At 51.2% G+C, this 23,437-nt stretch overlaps 1 protein-coding gene across 1 annotated transcript in view; it reads right to left on the bottom strand.

The window, feature by feature from the left end:
• Nucleotides 1-23,328, bottom strand: part of LOC122394479 (phospholipid-transporting ATPase VA-like) — a 74,654-nt gene extending 51,326 nt beyond the window's left edge. The window contains exons 1-2 of the mRNA XM_043391367.1: nt 23,267-23,328; nt 21,366-22,247 (exon numbers count right to left, since the gene is read on the bottom strand). Coding sequence (XP_043247302.1) covers nt 21,366-22,237 — 872 coding nt within the window. The 5' untranslated portion in view covers nt 22,238-22,247; nt 23,267-23,328. The remainder of the gene's footprint in view (nt 1-21,365; nt 22,248-23,266) is intronic.
• Nucleotides 23,329-23,437: the final 109 nt, after the last annotated feature.

Here is a 23,437-nt window from a genome sequence, read left to right as displayed (position 1 = left end):
TGAATCTGCCAACGCGGAGTGGCGCGTTCTGCACGGCGCTGCCTGCTGCGGCTCACGGCCGACGCCCACACCTGGCCTTCGCGGTGGGTGCGAGCGACGACCGGCCGACTTACTGCGCCGCAGGTTCGAGCCGGTCAGGCGCCGTCGAGGGTGACGAGGGGAGAGGATGATTGAAGGGTGAGATGACAACTGACGAGAAGCGGCCGACGGGCTCAGAGAGGGAGGGAGGTGACACAGACACTGGGGAGTGGGGATCCACCATCCGGATGCGACTTCAGTGAGGAAGTAGGGCGATCGGAAGATGCATCCGGTTACGCTGGTTGTAAGACCATGGACATAAATGCCAGCAGCGGAAGCTCTTACATACCACGGGTGTCAAGCGAATCCAAGCAATTTGTCAAACCACAGAGAAAGCGTCTGGTGACTTTAAACTACCTACCGTCCCCAGCCGTCACTCAGTAGGGAATCCCACAGCTGGACAAAGCAGAACCCCCACCCGCGGTGCGTCACGCCGGCGCGGCCCTCCGCCCTGAACGCTATTGCATAAAACTTACGGCACCAGATATTTTACGAATTGTCTTAGAATCGTACTTATTCTACGCCACTCTATTTCACAGAGGTCTTGAAAATAGTACGGAGAGCAAGGAATTTACTCCAGCACGTGACGTAACTTTTGGGGGTTTCTGTTGCATAAAACCTACGATTTACGAAAAAGTAGTTCGCCGAAGCGCGCAGAAAATGTCGCAGATGCGCCAAATGTGTAAAAATCTTAAAATATTCTACGGAGGGGGTGGGCTTCGTAGATTTTAACCGAAAGTCGGCTATTGCAGCTGTTTGACGCCGAATTCCAACTTTTTGAGTCCTTATACAGCTATGAATGCATATGAAGGTAACTTCTTTACACACTGATGCTTTCTTATCCTCGAACAATTGATAGAAAGACTGCAACCACACCTCTCATTTCTCAACCAATGCAATAGCATGATATAAGCATGGTCGTACCTGACAATCGTACTACAACGGTGGTGACTGACGTTAAAGCACGCTCGTAGCTCGTTTGAGGAACTGCAGACGCATTAGTCATCAAACATATCAGCCGTGTCGATGTTTATTTGTGGTTCCCACCAGGGCTGCGGAGTCGATGGATTTTCGGCGACTCCGACTCCGACTCCGACTCCGGCTTTCAAAGACCAGCTCCGACTCCGACTCCGACTCCGGGCAGAATTGTCGACTCCAACCGACTCCAACTCCCGACTCCGACTCCGCAGACCTAGCAGGGCTGCGGAGTCGACAGATTTTCGGTGACTCCGACTCCGACTCCGGCTCGGGTTTCTAAAATCGACTCCGACTCCGACTCCGACTCCGGTCACAACTGTCGACTCCGACTGACTCCGACTCCGACTCCGACTCCGACTCCGCAGCCCTGGTTCCCACATTCCGTTGACGATTTTAGTGAGCATCCAATTCCAAACACACTCGCCTCAGATTCTAGTACGTATGTACCATACATATTCAGAGAACGTCTGTGCACCAATACGGCCGCGATTCAAGTTGAGCTAGAGACCCACGTAATTATTATTACATAGACGTATTGATATAAATGGGAAAGGCAATGGGAACTTGTTGTTTTTATATTAAAATTGGTAAAATTAATTAACCAATTTTAATATAAAAACAACACGTTCCCATTGCCTTTCCCATTTATATCAGACCCACGTAAACTTGACATGTCACTGTAATCGCAACACGCAGAGCGCTTCTTTAAAAAAGGAAACAAATTATGCTGAGCTTGCACAGCCTCACTTTTCCCGAGTGCGCCAACACCGGGATAAGACGCTGCTGATAGGACAATTTCAACGAAGGTAGTGACTCTTGGCGTAGCATCCGCCATCTATCGGCGATTTATCAGAGCCCTCTGTCGGCTGAACCCAGCGGGATTCTTCAACCTTCATGTAGAACGCCGAATACCGTGGTCAGAAGACTCCTCCACGAAGTCGGATAGAAATTCCTGAAACAGAAATAAAGATGTCGGTAAGTACCAGAAAGACAAGAACGTATGGATTGAGAGGAGGTCATTTTCGAAGGCATGTGGCTGACAGAGCATGAAATAGGAGAGAGGACTGAGGGAATCAGGAAAGAGGCGATACATCACAGGGGCGGAAAAAGTAAATCGAGCGAATAATGAACTTTTTATTTTTATAACACCATGTATCTCCTCGCTCTCAGACTTCTTTGTATGCAAGTAAAGAGGTCTGTGCCCTGCTATACTGGTGCAAAGTTGACTTTTTAAAGCCAATTTTAGCCAATGCCATTTAATCAAATTCAATTAGCCATTTAATTAAAGCCAGTGAATTGAAAGTAATAAGCAATCCACTGGCAGATTCAGAATAGTCCAGTAGGTATCTAGATGCTATGCTGATATGCCCTTAATGCTTACGTTTGAAACTGAAAAATATCACGCAAGCCTGCACAGACGAATAGGTAGGTAGGTGCATCTTGTAATAGCTTATGCATTCTGTTTTGTGCCTACTAATTCAACGCGCGAAGGCTTGTTGCTTGCAAATATATAATTAAAGGTAATTTTGTGGATATTTAAATGATTTTACTGATTAGACACCATATCAATATGATATGGCATTTCAACATTGGTACCTAATTGTAGATAATGAAGAAAAAAAGCGACAGAACATTGGAATGTCGCGAGTAATTGAGGCTGATGAACACGATGCCAAATTCAAAATACACCAAAAGAAAATATAGTTCCGGAATTGCAGCGGCATTAGCTTTAGCCATTAACTATTGAAAAAGCTCACGATTGGTCTGAAAGGGCTGAGCAGTGAGCAGTGTGCAATGAACTGTCGCCGCCAATGAACCGACAAATGTTCACTAACCATTCGCTATAATAGAAAACTTACTTGTTTCTGGGCCCTGGATATCTTAATTCTTCATTTTAAGCCACCAAATGATTCTTGCTCGATCTTGCAAGCCAAACTGGACACTTATCTTGAAATTCTTCTTTGGAATGTTGTTTACTTTCGTGTCCTACCTAGCAACCACCGGACGGCGAGTGTACAAATCTCAGCTAACTTAATTGGCGAAAGGTGGCACTAGCAGCTACGGCACTGTTCTAGACGGATGCAGTGCACTCAGTTCTATGCAAATTTATGTAGAATATCGCCTGAAACCCATAGCGAGGGCAAATTATTTATGATCTTAGAATATCCCACACTCCCAAGATGCCGCGATCGATGTTATTTACCAAGCCGACCGCCGCTCGATATGGGACGGCGCATGAATATTGAAAAGTACGAAAGGTTTTCTAAAGTCGCTATCAATTCAAGGTGATTTGAACCACTTATCCAGACAACGTGATTCACACATTTCAGTACACTGGAACTATAATCGCTTTCATTATCGTCACCATTCTTCTGCATTTCGTGCTGAGATCCGGCACTATTTTCATTCATGTATGACGTCATACCTAGATTTTCCAAATATTTACGAAGTAGGTCACGACCTTTATGCAACAGGTTTTACGGTGCTTCGTAGAGTATGGCCGTTTCGTAAAAAAGTTACGATCTACTCCGGTGGAGTAAATCTTATGTTTATGCAATAGCGCTCGCTCTCCAGACCACTCAGAGCGCGGCTTGTGCGTCATTAGAGGTCATATGAGCCACAGCGGTGCGCTCTGTGTACTCTGAAGGCACCGGCGCTATCCGACCTACCGGCCGGCCACGTGGGGACCAAATTAGGGGAGCCGCTCGTAAAACCGGCCTTGGGCGGGCCGCCACGGCTGTTAGAGCCCGAGCCGAGTGTCATCTTCACACACGGCGCCGGACGAGGAGAGATGGGAACGGAAACGGGGGGGGGGGGGGGCGGAGGCGGAAACGGGGGCAGGGGCGGGCTCTCCTCACATCACGGATCGGCAGATGGGGACGTCAACGAATGACTCGAACACAGAGAGCAGGCGGGGTGACCCTGACAGTCACCAAACCAGCGTAGGCAGCGAGTAATGTGGCGGAAAAACTGCCGACCAGCGTCTGAACTAGGCCGTACTGCAGCAAACAAAACCAGAAAGTCGGCAAATACACAAGCGACCGGGAGCCGGCGACCGAAACCGGACCCGGCCGTGACGACTCCGTTTCTACAACAGAGACGCGCCAGGCCGGATCCAAGCGGAACTCGAAACGGCCTGGAAACAGATAGATAAATGGCCCTGCCAAACGAAGGGGCTGTTTTGGAGAGGCTTTGAGTTGCCCGACTGGGACGCTTGTTACGGCGTCGCTCGGTCGTCGGCCAACAGAACAGCGGTCGATGGATGGACGACCTTTGTCTGGGTACGACAGGCGACTGGGATCCTAGGAAGTCCGTGCCCCTGGCGATAGCGACGGTAGAACTGGGGGGGGGGGGAGGGGGCATCCTAAGGGAAGGAAGACACTCTGCATGCATCGACTAGCACGAACGACACGTCGCGAGCGTCCTCAATCAGCCCGGCATCCGGCCTGTTTGTCTGCCCGTCCTCGCACTAGCGTGACTACTTCCGTTCGTTTCCGTCGTTATCGCCAGTGAATCGCCACTTGCATTAGCGCCAATGCATGCTCCGCTCCGCCAAATATGCTGTACTAATATACTTGTAAATTGCATAGGCCCATTTCGTCGTTATGGTATCCAGCCTTTAAAAGCGGAAGCCAACAGGAAGCCATTTAAGTTTAACTTATTCAAGGCGGAGTATCCCAATTCTAAATACCTACACTAGAGCTCAATATATACGAGTACAACTATACATAAGGTGCAGGAGTTGACCAAAAGCAAAAACATTCGACTGGGAATATGTTTTCACTCAATGAGGTTTCGTTAAGCCGGCATCTCACTTTCTTCCTATTTTCTTTTCAACCTTGTCTATTTCATTCTAATTCCTAAACACCAACCCCCAAAGATCCTGTGGGTGTTTTGGTCTATTGACGTCATTCCCTCAAGTACAACAAAGCGCTGATCATGCATACTGCACAATCGTCCTAGCGGACTCATCGGCTTGGCGCACTACGGGGACCATTCAAAGTCCACTTCACTTTCGACGGGGCGTGCCGTGTCCACGTAGACGGACCTGCACTGCGCACAGGGATCGATTTGTGGTCCGAATACGCGCACCAAACGGTTCACAATTCAGGGCCAATAGCTGGTGGGACCGACGTCTCACGGCAACCGTATCAACATTGCAGCACCCCCGCAGGCAGCGCAGGGACACAGACCGTCACAAAAGCGAGGCTCGAATGTAAAACGTGCGTTTACTGTGCAAAGGGCATTAGCCTAATGGCCATTCAAGTCCAAAACCAGCCATGGCTCAACCAAACATAAAACTGAGTCAACTTTTGAACACTCATGCCACGTTGATTCGCGAGTCATGCCGAATGTCAGCGACTTTCGAGGCATCAAACGCATCCCGTCCGTGAGCCGGCATCCATTCCGCTCGTGGGCACCTGACCCGGCTACCGTCCTGCCATTGTGAACACCGACCGCCTACAACTGACAAGCAAGATCGGTATATCAGCACGGTGAGGACGATAAGGGTCAACCCATGCATGAGTTGGCAATAAACAGTTCCAGGCGAATGCAGGTCGCCTCACAAATTTGTTTGCAAATGCCAGGCAAACACGGCTACACGGGTCACCTCGAACTAATTTATGAACGACACCCAAGTGCTAGCGGCAAGGTGTAAATATTCCAACTGGCATTCTTCACGGGCGTACATTTTTCGTTGTTATTCCATTACGAACACTACAAACCAATCAGTCATTGCATATTTGCGCTTGCTTTTTGCTGGGACTATATACTTCAGAGTTTAGCATTACCAGACCACGAACGGTTAGTTGGCCTCAGATCATAGTTCAGCTTGTCGAAACAAAACCTGTGACATGATTTGGCACGGGTGTGAAAACCGTCATACGGTGCATAGTATGCAGCATACCCACGACGCTCTGGTGAGAAGGCAGCGTTAAAATGCGCAGCAATGTGACGAGGTGATTGTGCCAGTACGAAGCCGTGAGTGAGCCTTTTATCAGCCACGCGAATGAAGCTCGCAACAGGCAACTTCATGCTGAAGCCTCATCATGCAAAGTAAAATATTGCCGCTCAAAATATTCTGAAGGAGCTGTTTAGCAGCAAATCAATCAAGCAAAAATATCATAGGCCTACGTTAAATGTTAAACGTAGCAAAACCATGAGCCAGAATGGCCTGGGTACTTCAGTCTTTAGACACCATAGGCCCGGGCCTCAAAATACACAGTGGTCGTGCGTAACCTATCCACGCAACTGGCCGTCGCCACGTCACTCCATCTGGACCGGACACAGCAGGTGACAAACAACACAAGGTCGCCTGCCGGGCGGCGCTCACAAAAAGTGGCAGCACCGGTCCACGCAGCACTTCAGAGGCACTGACGGCCGGCAGGAGATCACTGTCACCTGAATAGACATCGATACAGGCAGGGAGACAGGCGAGGGACGTGCAGGAGATTGGGACGACAGAGAAAGGTGAGCATCGGCTGATACCGAGCTGGACATCGCACGGGATTAACTGCGACTTAGGAGAGGGTTAAATCACAAGAACAATGACAGAATTCGAGAGAAGACAGGCGCGTGCCTATCATAAAGATTCAAGAACAGTCGGTGATTTGCTGTGTGAGGTTCTGCAGAAGTACGATGGGTTAGGTATATGTCAAAACTATGAGCCATTGTGTTCTCGATATTGGCTCAAATCGATCTCGGCTTCTCATGTTTACCCGAGGCAGTCACGTCCAGTGGTGGCCGTCAGAGGCCCCTGTTTACTCCAACACAACTGGGAGGTTCTGCAAGGGCGGAACCAAGGTCACTACACCATCCAGGGCAGACAAGAGGCTCTTATGGATCAGCCGCGGTCGGTCGGCGGCACGTTGAATTCGAAGAGAGACAGACCACAGAGGGCCCACGGAAAGGAAAATGGATCGGTAATGATATCGCAAAGAACGAGAGAGGCACTGTAAAAATATGGGAGGGTTACATCACGGAAATGGAGCAAAATTGTACACATACGCGGCACAAACAATACCGAGAACGGGGACCCAAGACTCGGAGACTGTAGACACGGCATCGCTGCAACTGAGGAGCGTGCCTTCACTCTCAGTCACGGCCGGGTCGCGAGGCATGGGACCGGGCTGGGCACGACGGTCGGGTCTTTGGAGCGGAGAGAGCTGTCCGGTGACCGTAAGGAGCCGGCTCTTGGTGCCCAGGCCCGGGGAGGAGAGGAGCGGCACCGGAGGCCCACGCAGGGGCCGCAGTGCCGACCGGTCCACCGAGCTCGGTAGGAGAGGGGATACAGACCGGTTTGTTATCTGATATCGAAAACACCGAGCTGGCTAAAGCTTTAAAGACTTACCCCGCTCTCTCGGATAATGTTTGCAGGTAATGTGGAAGGTATTATTGGTTCTCTAATCGCCTGAGAAACGCCTAGGATAAGTGAACTACCTTTGCAATGCTAACGAGCTGAGATTGGTCATACTGTTGATTTGAGATAAACATTTTCGATCCAGTTCGTATTTCCTTGTAAGTTGTAGGAAATACGAGGAATGCCAGTTTTGCAACAACTGCACGTAAACATTTGAGCAGTTCAACGGTTGCATTCTGTACTTTTTTGAGCGAGTTCGACTTCAGTCCCTCTTCCACCTCAAGCCGCAGAGCCTCATTGACCATACCGAACACCCAAACACTTACAGATCGTACAAGGTTCACTCATTGCACCACTACTGATCTCCAGAACAGGTTTACAACAAACAGAATGCAGAGCTTGTTTCTGAAAACTCCTCGCGCCGTCTCACAATGGGAAAATCCAGCACGCTGGCTGGTATACCCGTCATGAGGTGATGTGACGTATAACCTCGTGGATTCCAAAACACTCGACCATGCAGTTCGGAGGCAGGAGAAGCAAGTTCGTCACGTGATCTGTGAGCCGCGTCAAAACATCAGAAACCATCCCAACCGCCTGCAGCCTCGAACACTGGAGAACACAAGGCCCTAAAACGTAGGAGAACATATAACGCCACCTTGCACTGATTGAAGGCTATTCAACCACCAGCCCCACGCACGCACAACGACGGCGGTGCAGCACAGGCGCCCTGCGCAACGTAATTCGTCTTCACCGGAGCTAAGCACCACCTTCAACGGTCGGCTGCAGCCCGCGGTCAGAACAGATGACCCAATAAAGTGACTGGCTGCATCAACAGCGTCCGTATTGGTCCTCCCGCCGCACCGGAGCGCCTGGGGACTGCCTCCGCCACGGCTGGCTCCTCGGGGCCCGTTCGACCGCGAGCCAACCTCTGACGTCCTCAGTCGCCCACGACGCACACAAGGCGTCGACTTCGCCCCTTACGTGTTCAGTTTTGGAGCGGGACAGTCACCTGAAGGAATTGGATTGGAGGGTCGCAGGACAGTGATCTAACACATCGTCTGGCACGGTCAGCGGCCAAGGTCACCTAATCAGGCCACTTGAGGTCGTTACCCGGTCATCTTCCTCGACAGAAGAGTAGTTGTCTGATGGTTTGAACAGCTGAGGTCATGCTTACTGTCCAGATGCTGAGAAGGCGACTACTCGCGACTTACGTAGCAGTGGTAGAGCAGCAAGCGATAATCAGTAACATCCTTAAAAATATGCGATAAGGGAAGCATTAGCCGATATTTCGATAAGGAGTTGACCGAATCTGAACTTTAGGTCGAAAAACACCAAGGACTAAAGCCTTCACTCTAATCCCCAAATGCTCCACCGAACGTATGCCTACCGCTACGCAAAAACTCACAATCTCTATCTTCGGCAAACTTTTGTTTTCGAGATAGGTAGTAACCTTGAAACATGAAGATAAAGCTACACGACTGTAAGGATAGATCCCATAAATGATTGTGGTCGATGATCACGGACTAAAAAGCAACTTCAGCGAAATCATGGCGTGCATTTTGGGAACCTTTGAGAGAAAACCGTCAAATTTCCCAAAACTTCAGCTAATCCACAATATCTCATCTCTGCACAGTGCAGGGGTTCAGGCGTGCCGTGACGCCGCATCATCCACATGCAGCAATAGTTCAACGTGACCTACGTGATGAGCCGCTTTATAGGATCATACATCAGCGCCCAGTTGGCGGAGGACATCAAAAGCACCAAGGTTCACCTGGATGGGTGGGTGTAAGAGTTTGATGGTAAGGGTGGCTGTTCACCTACTGGTCTAATGGAGAGAGCTAACAAGACCGGTTGGACATCTGATTGAGTCCAACGGCTGCCGAAAAACAAGATATTGTCATGGTGGGTTTTTCTTTCGGGCTCTGTTCAGGTCTTGATCTGGATCCAAAACGTTTCACTCACGGCGATTGCCAAGTCTCAACACGTAGGCAAGGGAGGATACCTTCCTTTGTGAATAAAAATGCAGGCAGACATTAAAACCAATGTGTAGTATCCAATGGGATATTGGGGATCGTAAAAACTAAAAACACTCGTATTTCGTACCACTGAACCAGCCAACGTGGTGCGTTCACTATAAATCGCCCAATTTCGCCAGACTTGCTAATGCTTACAATACAAACAGGAGACGACCATCGGCTCATGGCAAATTCACCCAGCCAAAAATAACGATCATGATGCAATATCAACGTGCCCCATCTTGCTCCACACGGCACACCTGCTTCAGATTCATAGTGTCAAGGAAGCGAAGGACTGTGTTGAGGAAGACGAACACTGTCTTGGAAGAATCACACGGCATAATGCAAATGCACATGATTTGAACATGGATAACAAACAGAGCAAGGAACAGCATGGACTATGGATCGAAGGTGTCCGGTTTTACAACTTCCAACAGGCTTCAGACAAACTTACAACTGAGCCAGTTACAGCGTTATAATAACTGAGCCAATCGCATTCAATACATCGGCCTCAGCTGCGCGGACGTTCAAGGACGGAAGGGACATTCACTCACACCTGGGTCATGACCTACAGGTGGAAACTATGTCACCGATAGCCGGATAATGACACCGAGTTCGCAGCACGCCTCAGACAGACGGAAATTTCCTGACGTCATAATAGCCGAACCGGCCGCGACGAGACCCATTGTGCGCTGAATAATACGCTCGCTGCGTTTAACTACGATAAACGTTGTCCGCAAACTTTCAACGAAAACTTTCAAAATCAATCCTACTTAGCTAAGTAAGAAGTTACGGAACAATTCAAAGAAAGTAAAAGTGTTTCCAGCTGTGCGCTAGAGCGTAACCAGTGCCATACTGCCATAGCGTCACACCAATTATGTCATCCGCATCTCCCTCCCCCGCGCCACCGTCACAGACAAAAGTGACTTCATCACGACCCAGTCACGGTTGCCCTGTCGACCGTGACATCCGCAAACCATCGCGTCACGAGTACCGCACGGCTACCGCACGTCCCAATGGCTCCTCAGAGACGCAGCGTGTGCTCAAAGTGTGTGCGCATCAGTCATAGCCCACTTTTCCAGGATCGGCCCCGTTTGCTGCGAGTCATAAAGATTGCTGGAACCTGGTGCTTGTGTGGTCCGCACACGGGTGTTTGAACTATTTTCCATTGATGTGGGAGTCTGTTGAACGTGTTTTTCAACAAGCAGCTTCTTATAAGAAAGCTCTAATCATATTTGCACTTCGAACAAAACTACTCAGTAGCTAGCTAACTAACGAGGATGAGTTGATTCTAGGTTATCTAATTGGTCAGCTTAGCCTGTTAGGCTGAAAACGCTAGAAAGCGAAGTCAGTATGAGAACTTTATTAAAGTTCAGCGATTGCACCTCATGGTCTACATAAATTAAGCTACTTTGAGCAGACCCAGGCGGATCTAAACTCAAAAACGTACGCCACCACATCACTTTCGCCACCCATTACAATTCACAATGAAAGCAACGAAACCTCCCAGCACTATCCGGCAAATTGCTGCTTGCTTGACCAATCAAAGAACATTTGCCCTGCACATTTTGCACAGAACCGCAGGTAGGGCCGCGGTGGCGCACGCGAACCTCCCTCCCTCCCCTAGGGGAGCCGACGGTGTGCAGTTTTGCGGCCGGCGGCTGTCACAAGGCCATCACCTTGGTAACCGGTAAACAGGTGACTATCCGCGACCGAGAAGCGACAGGTGAGTGCCAGCATGACCGCCGACGGCGCCGCCGGGCCCAATCGATGGCACCGCCCGCGCCCCCGCTCCGGCCCGGAGGCCGGAGGAACCTCGGGCCGCCCCCGCCCCCGCCCCGGCCTGGACCGGGGGTCGTCGGCCGCCCCCGCCCCGAACGGAGCAGCACCTTGCCTGGGGCACCGCCGATCCGTTCACGGTGTTCACTCGATAGGCGGGCTATAAAGCTGACGACACTGTGGGTGGATCACGGGCAGGCCCCGTGCAGCGCGCTTCAGGTCGTTGCACTGGAACCGGTGGTCGTTGAGCGTCTGAACGGAAGTTTAACTGCGAATGGCAAACTTCGCGGAGGTAATTTCAAAGGAGTAGCATAACTTTGGACAATGAGATCCATCCGCCGGCTTCCTTCCTGGAAGTATCGGTCGCACACGGACGCTTTCATGGTTCGTTCCTCCCAATCCCACAAGTCCGTTTGACCGAGCCCCGCAGTATCGCTTAGTGGCTCCACAAGACCGCGCCAGTGCAGTAAGCACTAAGCTATGATTAAATGCATGCACTCGCCATTCCTTCCAAGCCGCACGCTGAATTTACTTCACATAGCGATAATGTTATCAATCCACAGATTCGCCTTCGCCGTTTTCAGCGTCATTATCAATGTACACCGCAACTATCAACCCTTCAATCGTCCCCGTCTCTCCAAACAAACTGCGGATCTTGACGATAGTATCGGCTGCTAATGGTAGGTCTGCTGTCGCAAATGTCAACCGCTACCGCTAACGCCACTCGCCGTCGCTGACTCTACGTGTTGTTGACGCCCCAGCCCACAGCATTTCCAGTCACTCATCGCGCAAACACCCTCGCTCACAGTCATTGGGGAGAGGGAGACGGGCATATACCCCACCCTGCGCCCGCATCAGCCCACAATGCTGGCGTCGGCAGCTGAATGGTGTCAGCGCGTGCTTTCCACCGGCACACGGGCGCAATAGGCGCCGCTGTGATAAGCGGAACGGTGACGGCTGGAGCGTAACCGCCGCGTGTTATTGCGGATATGTAGTCAATACAGAGTCAAGGCGAAGTCAATAGTCAGCGCAGAGTTACCTGTGCGTCGCGGCGCAAGACGACGGTCCCCAGGGGTTCCGACGTCATTATCCGGTCGTGATCAGCCGACGGTTGAAATGTGTGACTGGCTGCGTGGGTGCGCCGCACTCCATCGTCGGCAGCTGGGCAGGTCTCAGGCACGTCCAGGGTAGGTCCCACCACGGTTGAGCACGTCTCGGACACGGCTGAGCACTTCTGGACACGGCTGAACAGGGCACGCCCCGCACCGGCACGACCTAACCAAGTCCAGCATTCTGACCGATGATGACCGCCACTTTCTCTGCCCAATTCGGTCGCCCCCGCGCCACCTACTCGTCCGGGTATAATATTTCGCAGTGTTCCAGCCTCCCACACGTTCACCCGTCTTTCGGCACGCTGAACACGTTGGCTTCAAGAGACCGCTGCCGCAATGGGAAGATGCCCGTGGCTGTAAGTCTCAGTCCCAGTATAGCTCAGTAAGTCTCAACTCTCAGTAGTCATGGACGCAGTCTCAGCAGCCTAAATGCAGTCTTGGTAGCCATGGACGCGGTCTCGATACGTCTGGGACGCAGAAGGAATGTTTATTGGTTTAGTGACGGCCGCTGCACTGTGCAGAGACGCAGACCTCCAGTGTCACCACCGAGGAGGTTAGATAGGTCCAGTGATCGTCACTGATGGACTTCATGGAGAGTCGGATCGTCGAGGAAGGATGACAACAGGAAGATATGCAAAATAGTTGATATCCGGGCATCCGAGCTTCCGTAAAGCCTGCCAGTCCCTGTACGATGTAAGGTCACTCACGCATCCATGCTGACAGAAATTTTCATCAAAACAAAAATCCTTTTAAGCCAATGCCAAACATACCTACTCCGGCGACAACAGCATACGTCATCGCGTGTGTGGACGTAACAAATGGAATAGGACCAATGAATAATCCAACGTAGGACTCGTCGGGCGCATCAACGGAATAGCAGCCGTGTTTGGAGCGACACAAGCCGTACGAATAGCCGTCGTCGTGAGCCGACAGCACGCTATCACGGCCCGAATATAGCGTCACGATAACTGTTGCGCGGGCTTAGTCAACACGCCACGGTCCGGAGGGGCGGCCAGGAACGGCCCAGGTATGGAGAGTACGCAGACGGGAGCCAAGAATGACCCAGAAATGGGGAGTAGGCTATGGCACTTCACAGTCATCCCACCACTAGCGCCTTCGGCCACGTTACAACTCAACTGACCTTGCGATAGCGTTCTAAATAAAAACTCCAAGTCAGGCTAGGCTAGGCGCGACACAGCCGATAATGACGCAACAGTGACAGTTTAGGCACCCTTCGGCGTCGCCGTCACCTCCTCCAGCGCCGCCCCAAGGATCAGGAAGCCCGCCGGCGCGGCCCGAAGAGGTGATCACGTGGTCCAGCCTCGACCCAGTTCCGGCCCGACCCCGGCAGTGGAGGCGGCTCACCGCGAGCCGGAACGACACCGGTCAGCCGAGGGGAGGCGGATGAGATGGCACACGGCCAGCACAGGGGAGAGGGAGGAGCGGTCGAACGATCGACCGGGAGGGGAGGCGGAGACAGCCGGGCAGGAGAGACATGGCGGGACCGGAAGGAAATCACAGACAGCGTGGCAGCAGCAAATAGAACAGGGTGCAAATGCGACATACATTGGTGAACCTTGGGGGCGAGTTTTGGTATGAGCTAGGCTAGGAACAGCAGGGGCAATGAAGTAACATGGTCATTGGTCAATGGTCAGCAAGCTCTGAGTGGGGCTGGGAACCGACGGGAGGGAAGGCGGCGCGGTCACTGGAAGGACACGATGCAATCATGCGGAGCGGCCGGTCAACACGGAACGAACGCCCATTAGACACGAGCCAATCTCGCGGTGACGAGGGAAAACAGCTCCTACGGTTACGCTACAGCCCAGCGGTCACCGTGGTCACCGACTGGAAACGGCGCTACTACCAAAGGACAGAGTCTAACGCCCGATATACACAGCGGAACAAATAGGACGGGTATATTTAGACGTGACGCCTGTTTAGAAGATAACAGAATAGGTCTCATTTGAGGAATATTTCAGTGCTCTCGTGTGCTTGTCGTTTGTAGTTCACATTAGCCAACAGCTATCGTAGCTAATGGCAGCTGTGAGCTGAAGGTCGCGTTAGCTGAGGTGGCATTAAACCAACTGGGCCAAAGTGCGGGGCCAAAGGTTACACACGTGCCTCCACTGAGTCACGGCAACAGAGGGCCCAAAGGCATAGAAACGGTCCACAGGTCACATCGGTCTCGCGCTACAGACACTTGTAGATCACCTTTGTTCCACGTTTGTGGGCACTTGTCGAGTATAGGTCTATTGAAAGGGGAGCTAAATGGCAGAGTGGAAAATAGTCCCTCCAGTATTCTCTTGATTCTACACAGCCGGTTAGTGGAGCACGGTTCATCCAAACGCCTTGTGTTCAAAGATAGCGTTCTTTTCAGAATAAGACGTTATTTTATTAGGAAACGAGCGTTATATCCTGGAAAGTTTCCTCCGTGAGACGACGGTGACTTGCTGGGAAGCCACGGCCCGATTCTGTTGCACGCCACATCACGACGGGCCACTTACGTAGCGTGATTGAATTCGAGCGCACGCGACAGCCGAGTTTCACCTCGGGAATAAAATGCCTCCGATAAAGTGAACGCTCGCGCCCATCTGAGCACGCAAGTGATTTACACGAACTGTAAATCTCCATGGATGTATCAGCGAATGTCACAATTTCGACTGTCGTGCGTATATGATCTTGGATGGAAGCTAGGCTACCTGCAATTAGCAATACCCATAACTTATGACAATATATCAACCTGAGTGTTTCTCTGTCAAAAGAGAGCAGCTTCCTCTAACAAACTAGCTGACAGCAGATTCCGTGACTGTCGCCACACTAACACACCAGCCCAGTCGGCCGGCCGGTCAGCCACCTACACGACTCTGTCCCGAGGGAGCGAGAAACACCGCAGTCACCATCGCCCATCACTCATCCGCCGGGCCGTGGCGGCGGCGTGATGGACGCTTCCCACCGTCAGCAGTCTCCACCCGGGCGAGACTGCACTCGCAGCCGGTACAAACACCGCGCCGGTGCAGCCGCGGTGCAGTCTGGGTGCACTCAAACTGCACTCTAGGAGTGTGTATAACTGTATAAATCAAGCTATCGCACAGGCGCGTTTGAGCATTACACTTCTCCCATCAGCAAAGCCTGGAAGTACAAACATCCCGGTGCGGCGATAGCTGTTCGGTCCTGAACCCCACCGTCCGACAGAAATTCCGAGCGGACCGGGCAGCGGCTCTGGCCACGTCAGTGCCAGCGCGGGTCACGCGCGGCCAGCGCACAAAGCAAGCGGTAGTGCAGAGTCAGCTGTGCGGTTTCCACCGCGGCAAACACCGTGCTAGTGACACATGTGGCAGGCGGTGACATTCGACAAAGGCCAGAGTACGGCAGAGTGGCACTGACAGCGACTGTCAATCTCGGCGGCAGAGAGTTGCAGCCAGAGATCGTTTAACCCGCGCACCGACGGGGGTCTGCGCCAACTTCGTACCGACGGGGGGGGGGGGCGGATGACCGCCCCCCCCCCTGAGATCTCGAGAACGAAGCAAGATAGCGACAAGCAGTAAACGGCATCGGATACGCACGGACAAGGTCTACAATTTTTACTAAGGTCATTTTCAGGTCAGGTCAAAGATGACGTCACAGGGGTCAAAAAAGTCAAAATGGCGGCGCTAGGTACGGAGAGAGTTTTTCTCGAATAACTTTTGAACTAGTCAATATAGGAACAAACTAAGGGCAGCATCGTGATCCTCTCGTCAATCCGCATCGAATGATATATATGTTGACCTCGAAAGGTCAAGGTCAAAGGTTGACCTCAGGTCACGTGACCTCGAGGTCATCATGTATATCATTCGATGCGCCTTGACGAGCTGAACACAATGAGACCATCCGCGCGGCTGTACATTGTTCCTGTACGGAGTTATTGTCAAAAAACCGCTGGTGACCTCTGATGACGTCACATGACCTTACAGCTGCCCAACAGCAAAACAGACCTCAAGGTAGTGAAGGTTGATCGTATATGAGGTCATATATGGTTTATGGGGCCATTCCAACCCGTTTTAGTGGTAAAAACAGGGAGTTGATTTTTCCCCCATTGACTTATAATGGAGAGGTCGAGAAATTGACCTGACCTTAGGTCATCGATATCAAAATTCCGAGATATACAAATTGTAGCTACTAATGACCTTATAACATCCTGCGACTTTCAAAGGCCTCCGACATCTACTGTAGCTCTGGTACGGTGACAAAGTTGCAAAAAAGTGACTTGAGGTTGGGTCATTCAAAGTGACCTGGTGACCTGACCTTAAAAGTTAGGAGGTTCAAACTTGCACACCATGTGTAAAATTGATGAGAGAATAGTCGTACCAAATTTTTTCCCGCTATTCGCGAAAAACCTCAGGGGGGGGCGGATATCCGCCCCCCCCCCCCCGTCGGTGCGCGTGTTAATGCCCAATCCAATAACATCCACTCCGTTTGGAGCTTTCCGAAACATATAGGATCAGATAATAACACAATTAGGATGAGATAGGTAATAACACAATAAAATAATGAAACTTTTTGCACTCTAAATTTGAGAGCCGAAGAGACTCAATGGCCAACATTCTACATTGCACCACAGCCTACCAGCAGTCTACATTACATCACAGGACACGAGCAAAGCTATCGTAGACGGCAGTGGGTACAGGAAACATGCCCGCACGACCGGTCGACTGCAGGGGCCGTGTCCCTGGCACACGGAGCCGCCCCGCCCCCGCCCTCAGGGCTGCTGTGACCGGACGGCCTTCGGCGCGATAGCCACGTAGCCACGTAGCGCCAGTGCCGGCGGGGAGACCGTGGCAGCGCGAAAATGTGGCACACTGTGGAAACACGGGCACGGTTCGCGCCGTCTGGCGGGCCAGTGTGGTCGCCACTAATGACAAAATGTTTAAAATGTGTAGGCAGCATGAGCCGCACCTCGCGGCCATAGACACGCAATCGTAGGTCATGGATCCTCGTAGGATGCTTGGCCTAGACACAGTTCTCATTGTAATTGACTAATCACCTGTCGAAATCCGCATCAATATTCGCGCTGGGGGTTAATGTCAGAAGCGGTGATCATCCTAACCAGAGACCATGACCCAGTGACCGGCGTCCTAGCCCCCACACGCGACAGATGAGGACATGCGACCGTCTTGTCGGTCATTATGACAAGACAGGCGGGCGTATCTGTCGAGAGTCAGAAGATATCTTCCCCACACATACAAATGTAGTAAACTTTCCTGACCAGCCTCTAGACAATCTTAATCACAGCGTCAGGTCACCAGACCAGGTCAGAAGCAGACGGCCGAGAGAGCGTACACTGCACAGCCCAGCGGAGCGTCCGCCACTGTCACGTCCCAGACCACAGAACCCCGACCGAGCGTGACTGGGGATGCCGCGCTCTGGCTACCGGTGCCACTGTGCGGTACCGGTCCGGGGCTCTATAGGCTGTGTATTGGGAGGTGATACGAGCGGTGGCTGAGAGAACAGCTGGCACTGACTTGCACCGCACCCAGTCTCAGCGGACTCACACCGGTAAGCGGCCAGTCACGGCGCAACTGATGAGATAGCGTCGTTAAAAGTCAAAGTTCCAGCTCATTAAAATAGCCTTGGGAACGAACACACAAGGCATTAAGGCAGAATTCCCATGGGATACCCACGACAGCAATGGCGAACGAGCAGCGCCACTTGTTCACTCATCCTTCTTCCTGCGCTCTCCCCTCCCACCATCCACCTTTAGGAGCTCCTCACTACCCTCCCATAATGCTTTCCTTCCAAACGATCCCCACATTCCACATATGGCTCTTCCCCTGCCAGCTCAATCTATATAGGCTTTGTTCCAACATGAATTCGAAAACACAGTCATTCTTCTCCTCTGGTTTTGCCGAAACAGCTCTCCCCTCAGCCCTCTCAACACCAGAAAATATCAGAACGGCACTGCACGAGTTGGCTGCACGGTCACGACCATAATATCTATCTGCAACCATCGCGCCTTACTACGAGGAAACAGCCGCAAGCCACGCCCGAAACTCGAGGATAGGTAACGAGTTACTCAGTCACAACGGGAAATCCGACCTAAACCGCTATTTAACTTTTCTGTTGCACCATCGATGCAGACTGCAGAGCAGACTGGTTCAATGAGTCAAGTCGTAATTTGCTATAAGCAGCAAGGTGCTGAAGCTCATCGAATACGCCTCATTCCTGCAACGGTCATGTCAGCTGAGGAGCCACGTTCGCTTGCGTCTCATGTTGTCAACTTGTGCTTAGTCTATACCAAGTGATCTTTGGCATACTATTGACGCTTTGACGCCTGACGGTCTAGCGACGGGCATCAAAGCAACGTGGCGGAGATCCAAACGGTGTCAATTAAGCCACCTGTCACATCGCTCGAAATGCCACGGGGCACGGAGGCATTGCATGTCTTCAGAAGCGGAGGCGAATAGCTACAAATAGAAATATCTTTAGGCATCATATCGACTCAGGTTGCCCTTGGCTTGAATGTATGGATAGCGCATGAAGTTTGCCATCTACTTCACTTCGCGTATGTTGATTCTACTACACGTAAGGATACAGGCATGCATGCATCTATGGCAATGGCATGCATCGGATACTGACCACTGACTAGCCCCAGTGCACTTGCAGGTCCTCAACAGGAGACGAGCCCCAGGTATTTTTAGCTCAGTCTCGCGTCCGTCGTCCTCCAAGCTAATAGATAAGCCCGACATGAGGCTTCAAACAGGTTGCACTACCTACTACACTGGCATGCGGTGAAACTTGGGAAGTGGGAGGTGATGTCTGCAAGTGACGCCCACGCAGGGAACTCAGAAATGCGCAGAATACATTTAATAAATTATTGGTCACCTTACAATCCTCTTCATAAAGTGACCGCTCGGTCGTTACCCACTTTGTTAAACATATCACAGTCTTATTATATTTCCATTTATATCATATCACAGTCTCGGTCGGAAGGCTGGCACATGAATCATCGATCGAGATACGAAGACAGTTGATGTCTTTACTAGCTTTGGCCAACATGACGACACGTAAAAATGAACACCGACGTCATATCAGGCTCCTACCATCCACTAGATGGTGGTCGAAAGCAGATGACTTTGGTAGTTAAATTCGGATGCGCACCGCTGATCACAATGCACGCAACACAATGGGCGCTGAGTGAAATGATCCAAAAGTTGCATTACATCCGTTACGGCGCAATTGCTTTATTGCTTTGCGTGGATCAATACATTGCACAGTACAGAGTCCATAACGTCTTTCTATCAGGCATCTACTGCTTGCACAATGCACCACGCACATTGCACAACGCAACTGGCTCAATTTCATCTATTATCAAAATATTTTTTAGTTCAAATTTAGATCGCCGGCGTCCGGATGGAATGCAATGCGTTTCAACATTCATTTATAACGTAATGTCGTTATCGCTGCTGAAGTCCGATTAAGCTCGCCCTTTTGCAAAGCTTGCAGTATTTTCCGGTACTTACCCTTTCTTTTATTCATTTTTTGTAAGCGGTCATGAGCCCTCAACAGATGAATGGTTGGCTAACAATTAACCAATCACAAACAAAACAGAACAGAGTGCAGTGCTCGCATGATGACTACTTTGCATGTCTCCGCAACCAGAGCCCCTATCGCAATCACCGTCCAGAAAACAGCCGACCTAATGCGACCCGTAACTGAGCCAAGCATGCCACCGGTCCATTAGTTTACCGTAGCGCTCAACGTCCTCCCTCGTCTGCGCTTCTTACCATAGCTGATAGCTGTCTCAACTTTTCTTTGTCATTTAAAGGCGAACAGGCGCAAAACCAGAGGTATTGTTGTCTTTACCTTAAAAAGGTAATATCGTTTAGTTAAGTAAGGTTTTCTTGATCCCATCTTGCATCACTGATAAATTTCGTAGAATAAAACCACAAAAAAATGTTTTTTTCAGTTACCCTTTGTTTCAGTTACCCAAACCCAGCACCCACGATCCATGAGAGCGAGGGCGAGCCGTCTCGACGGGTCACGACCCTACTCGCCGCCGCCGCCACCGCCGGCCGGCCGCTGATGACGTCCGTCCGCATCATCCGACGTCATCACCGATGACGTCGGCGCGCTGATGACGCCGGCAGGTGGTCGTTCTCAGCGCTCGCCGCGACCGTTTGACGAGCACGAGCGGCGGGAGGCGACTGCCGCGGGGGTGGCTCGGTCGTAACGCCGACCTCAGACGTCCGTCACAGCGGACTGAGCTGGCTGAACGGTGGCGCATGCTGGCCGATCGGCCGTGGCTGCTGACTGGATCGGCCCAGCAACTCAGCGGGAGGCGGCCCTCAAGCCGCGCGACACCGTGAGCTGCCCAGCTGACCTAATCAGCACACCGAGTCTGATCAAATGTCAGGTGCGGTGAGTCAGAGACGGCGAGTGACCGACGTCAAACTCACGGACAGACGCGGCACAGAGCAGCAGCATTAGCAGGGAGCTGACTCATCAGCCGCGGGTCATATTCACGGCCGTGTACTGACAGTTGTTATCATCCATGTCAGGAGAGGGTATCTGAGAACGCGTGCCAGCAGAATATGTGAAGAGCCTGACTTGATAATGGTAGATATCGATATTGAAGATTAGAAAGCACCACTTAGCTGCGATCAAAGTTCAGAAAAGCTGCGCAGTAACTTCAGTGGAGGCAGTAGGTAATGAAGAATATAAACGGAGCCGTGGTGTTTTCATTAGTAAGTTCGTTATATATTTCTAGGCGTAAGCAGTGCTACGGCAGTGCTTCAACCACGCCGAGGTTATTCAAGTGGCGGGTAAATGTTGAATAGGACCATTGCGCTGTCATCGAATCGAATGAGAGTATGAAGTCATCAGCGCTTAGAATGGTGCGATGAACAAGCCGTTTGCCAATGAAATCGTGGCTGCCTGTCACCACTATGGCCATTCTAGACGAGGAATACACGACAGTAGGATCTCTCAGCATTCCCCAGCCCTGTAAGCATTGCACGCACAGCGTTCACCCACCCAGCGCACAATATCTGCCCCGGCGGGACTCACCTGTCGTAGACGCGGCACGTGGACGTGTTGACCCGGCGGTCACTCAGGTAGCGGCGCCGGTCCTCGAACAGGTCCTTAATGGCCGTCACACCCATCACAAACACTAGCGGCAGCATGGCCACCTCGCGACCGAACGCCGATATCTCCGGCACCCAGTTCAACAGCACGATAAACAAAAAGTACAGGTTGGCGAACCGGTGGAACTGCTCGAACAGGTTCTTTGGCAGAAATGAGAGCACCGTGTACTTGGTAGTCCGCACGTAGTTGTTGGCGAACGCCGCGTTCGGGTGCTGTTTGGCCGGAGTGTCCGGCGGCACGGTGTGGTTTGGCACTACGACTCGCACGCGCGCCTCCTCCAGCGTCTTTTTGCGCCAGAAGCAGAGGCAGTCGAAGAGGGAGGAGGTCTGCTGGGTCTGGCGCAGCGTGTACACACTCTCTGAGCGGCTCGCCTGGCGCGAGTGGCCGCGGAACAGACTGTCCGGGCGGGAGCCGTGCCGCTGGCGCGCCGTCGAGCCGCGGCCGCTCCGCTCGCGCGCCTCATGGCCCGGCGGCAGGGTGAACTCGGTCTTTGAGCCGGCGCGGGTCACCTCGTCCAGGCCCTCCAGGCCCACGCCGCCGTGGCTGAAGGCGCGCGCGTGACCCCGGCGTGCCGTGCCCGCCCGCTCGGGCCCTTTGAGGATGGACGGTCCGGGTAGCTGTGTGCCCTGACTGGCCGACCGCACGTGGCCGCGCCGCTCTGGCGAGGTCGGGTTGTGAGACACGGTGCGTCCGGCCGGCGGGTGGGAGCGCTCCAGCAGCGCGGCCGTCACCGCCGAGCCGGCCGCTGCCGCGCCCGCCGGCGTTGTTACACCATCAGCTCCCTGTGCGGCCATGCTGGTGCATCTGGGAAATAGGGCAGGATGAGACAGGGTGAACAACTGAGAAATAAATGTGTCAATACACTATCATGGCCTTAGAAGAGATCAGCAGAGGCAAGATATGTGTGTGTCATTTAAAAAGTTAGTAAAAAGTATTGGTGTTTATTATAAATTACTTTTACCATCACATCAAATTTTCACTTGAATTAAGATATATATCCCTGATCTAGGAGGCTAACATTGAAATGTAGGCATTGAACTGTAAGGAAAAATGTAATTTTTAAAAAGTGTCTGATCACAAATCAAGCTAACTGACAAATGCTAAAATACTAACAGCTAGGAACATCCTTAATTTTAATTCATTATTCAAGGGATGAAATATGAATGAGAAGCCCTTTCCTCATAGCCATTCAACAAACTTCTAGGAAGAGACCATATTGATATCTAGGGATTAGGTACCTAGGTAACTTCAATTTTCACAGCATAGCAGTTGGCTTTTGTCATAAGTCAACCAAAGTAACTTGGACTGCCAGAAGTTTCAGAGGTGTCAAGCATCAAATGGACTTGTACCTAAGTCGTAACTGAACCAAAAACTGAAGCAGATGAATCGTTCAATAAGGAAAATCATTAAATCACAAATTATATTGGAGGAAGGTAAACAATATTAATTGGACATCATGTGAATAAAAAATTGTTTGAAAATCAATCTCAAAGGCAAAACTATTGATATCACATCAGTGAGTTGCATCATGCAATGAAAGATAGTCAACTCATTCATAGGAGATAAAATGATAGGAACCTACTGTGGTGCACGACATTTTACATTGCATATGATTAATCATGAACATAAACCTGACCTAATTGTAGAAAAAAATAACTTTCCATATTATTTTCTAGGCACCATTGGATCGGCGCCAAAACTCATAGCACTGCACCCCAACTATAGTAACATTAAGCTTTTAAGCGATAAATGTTTCAACCCCAAACCATCTCATTAACTGAAACTTCGCTTGTAGCCACATGAAACGAGTAATATTGACCTACCCGCTATTTCAGAGACGCACGAATCATACACAACGTGACACGAAGACCGCCGGACAACAACTGAAACGATGAACGAAACCAACGAAACCGACACCTCACGAAAGCCCGGGGGCAAACAGCTGATTGCGTTTATCAAGAGGTAAAAAGACACATCTTTATCAATATTGCACA

This window comes from Amphibalanus amphitrite, unplaced genomic scaffold (genome assembly GCF_019059575.1).
Source record: "Amphibalanus amphitrite isolate SeventyFive unplaced genomic scaffold, NRLGWU_Aamphi_draft 000594F_arrow, whole genome shotgun sequence".
In the NCBI taxonomy this organism is placed as follows: Eukaryota; Metazoa; Arthropoda; class Thecostraca; order Balanomorpha; family Balanidae; genus Amphibalanus; species Amphibalanus amphitrite.
This window is presented reverse-complemented; position numbering and strand designations above follow the sequence as displayed.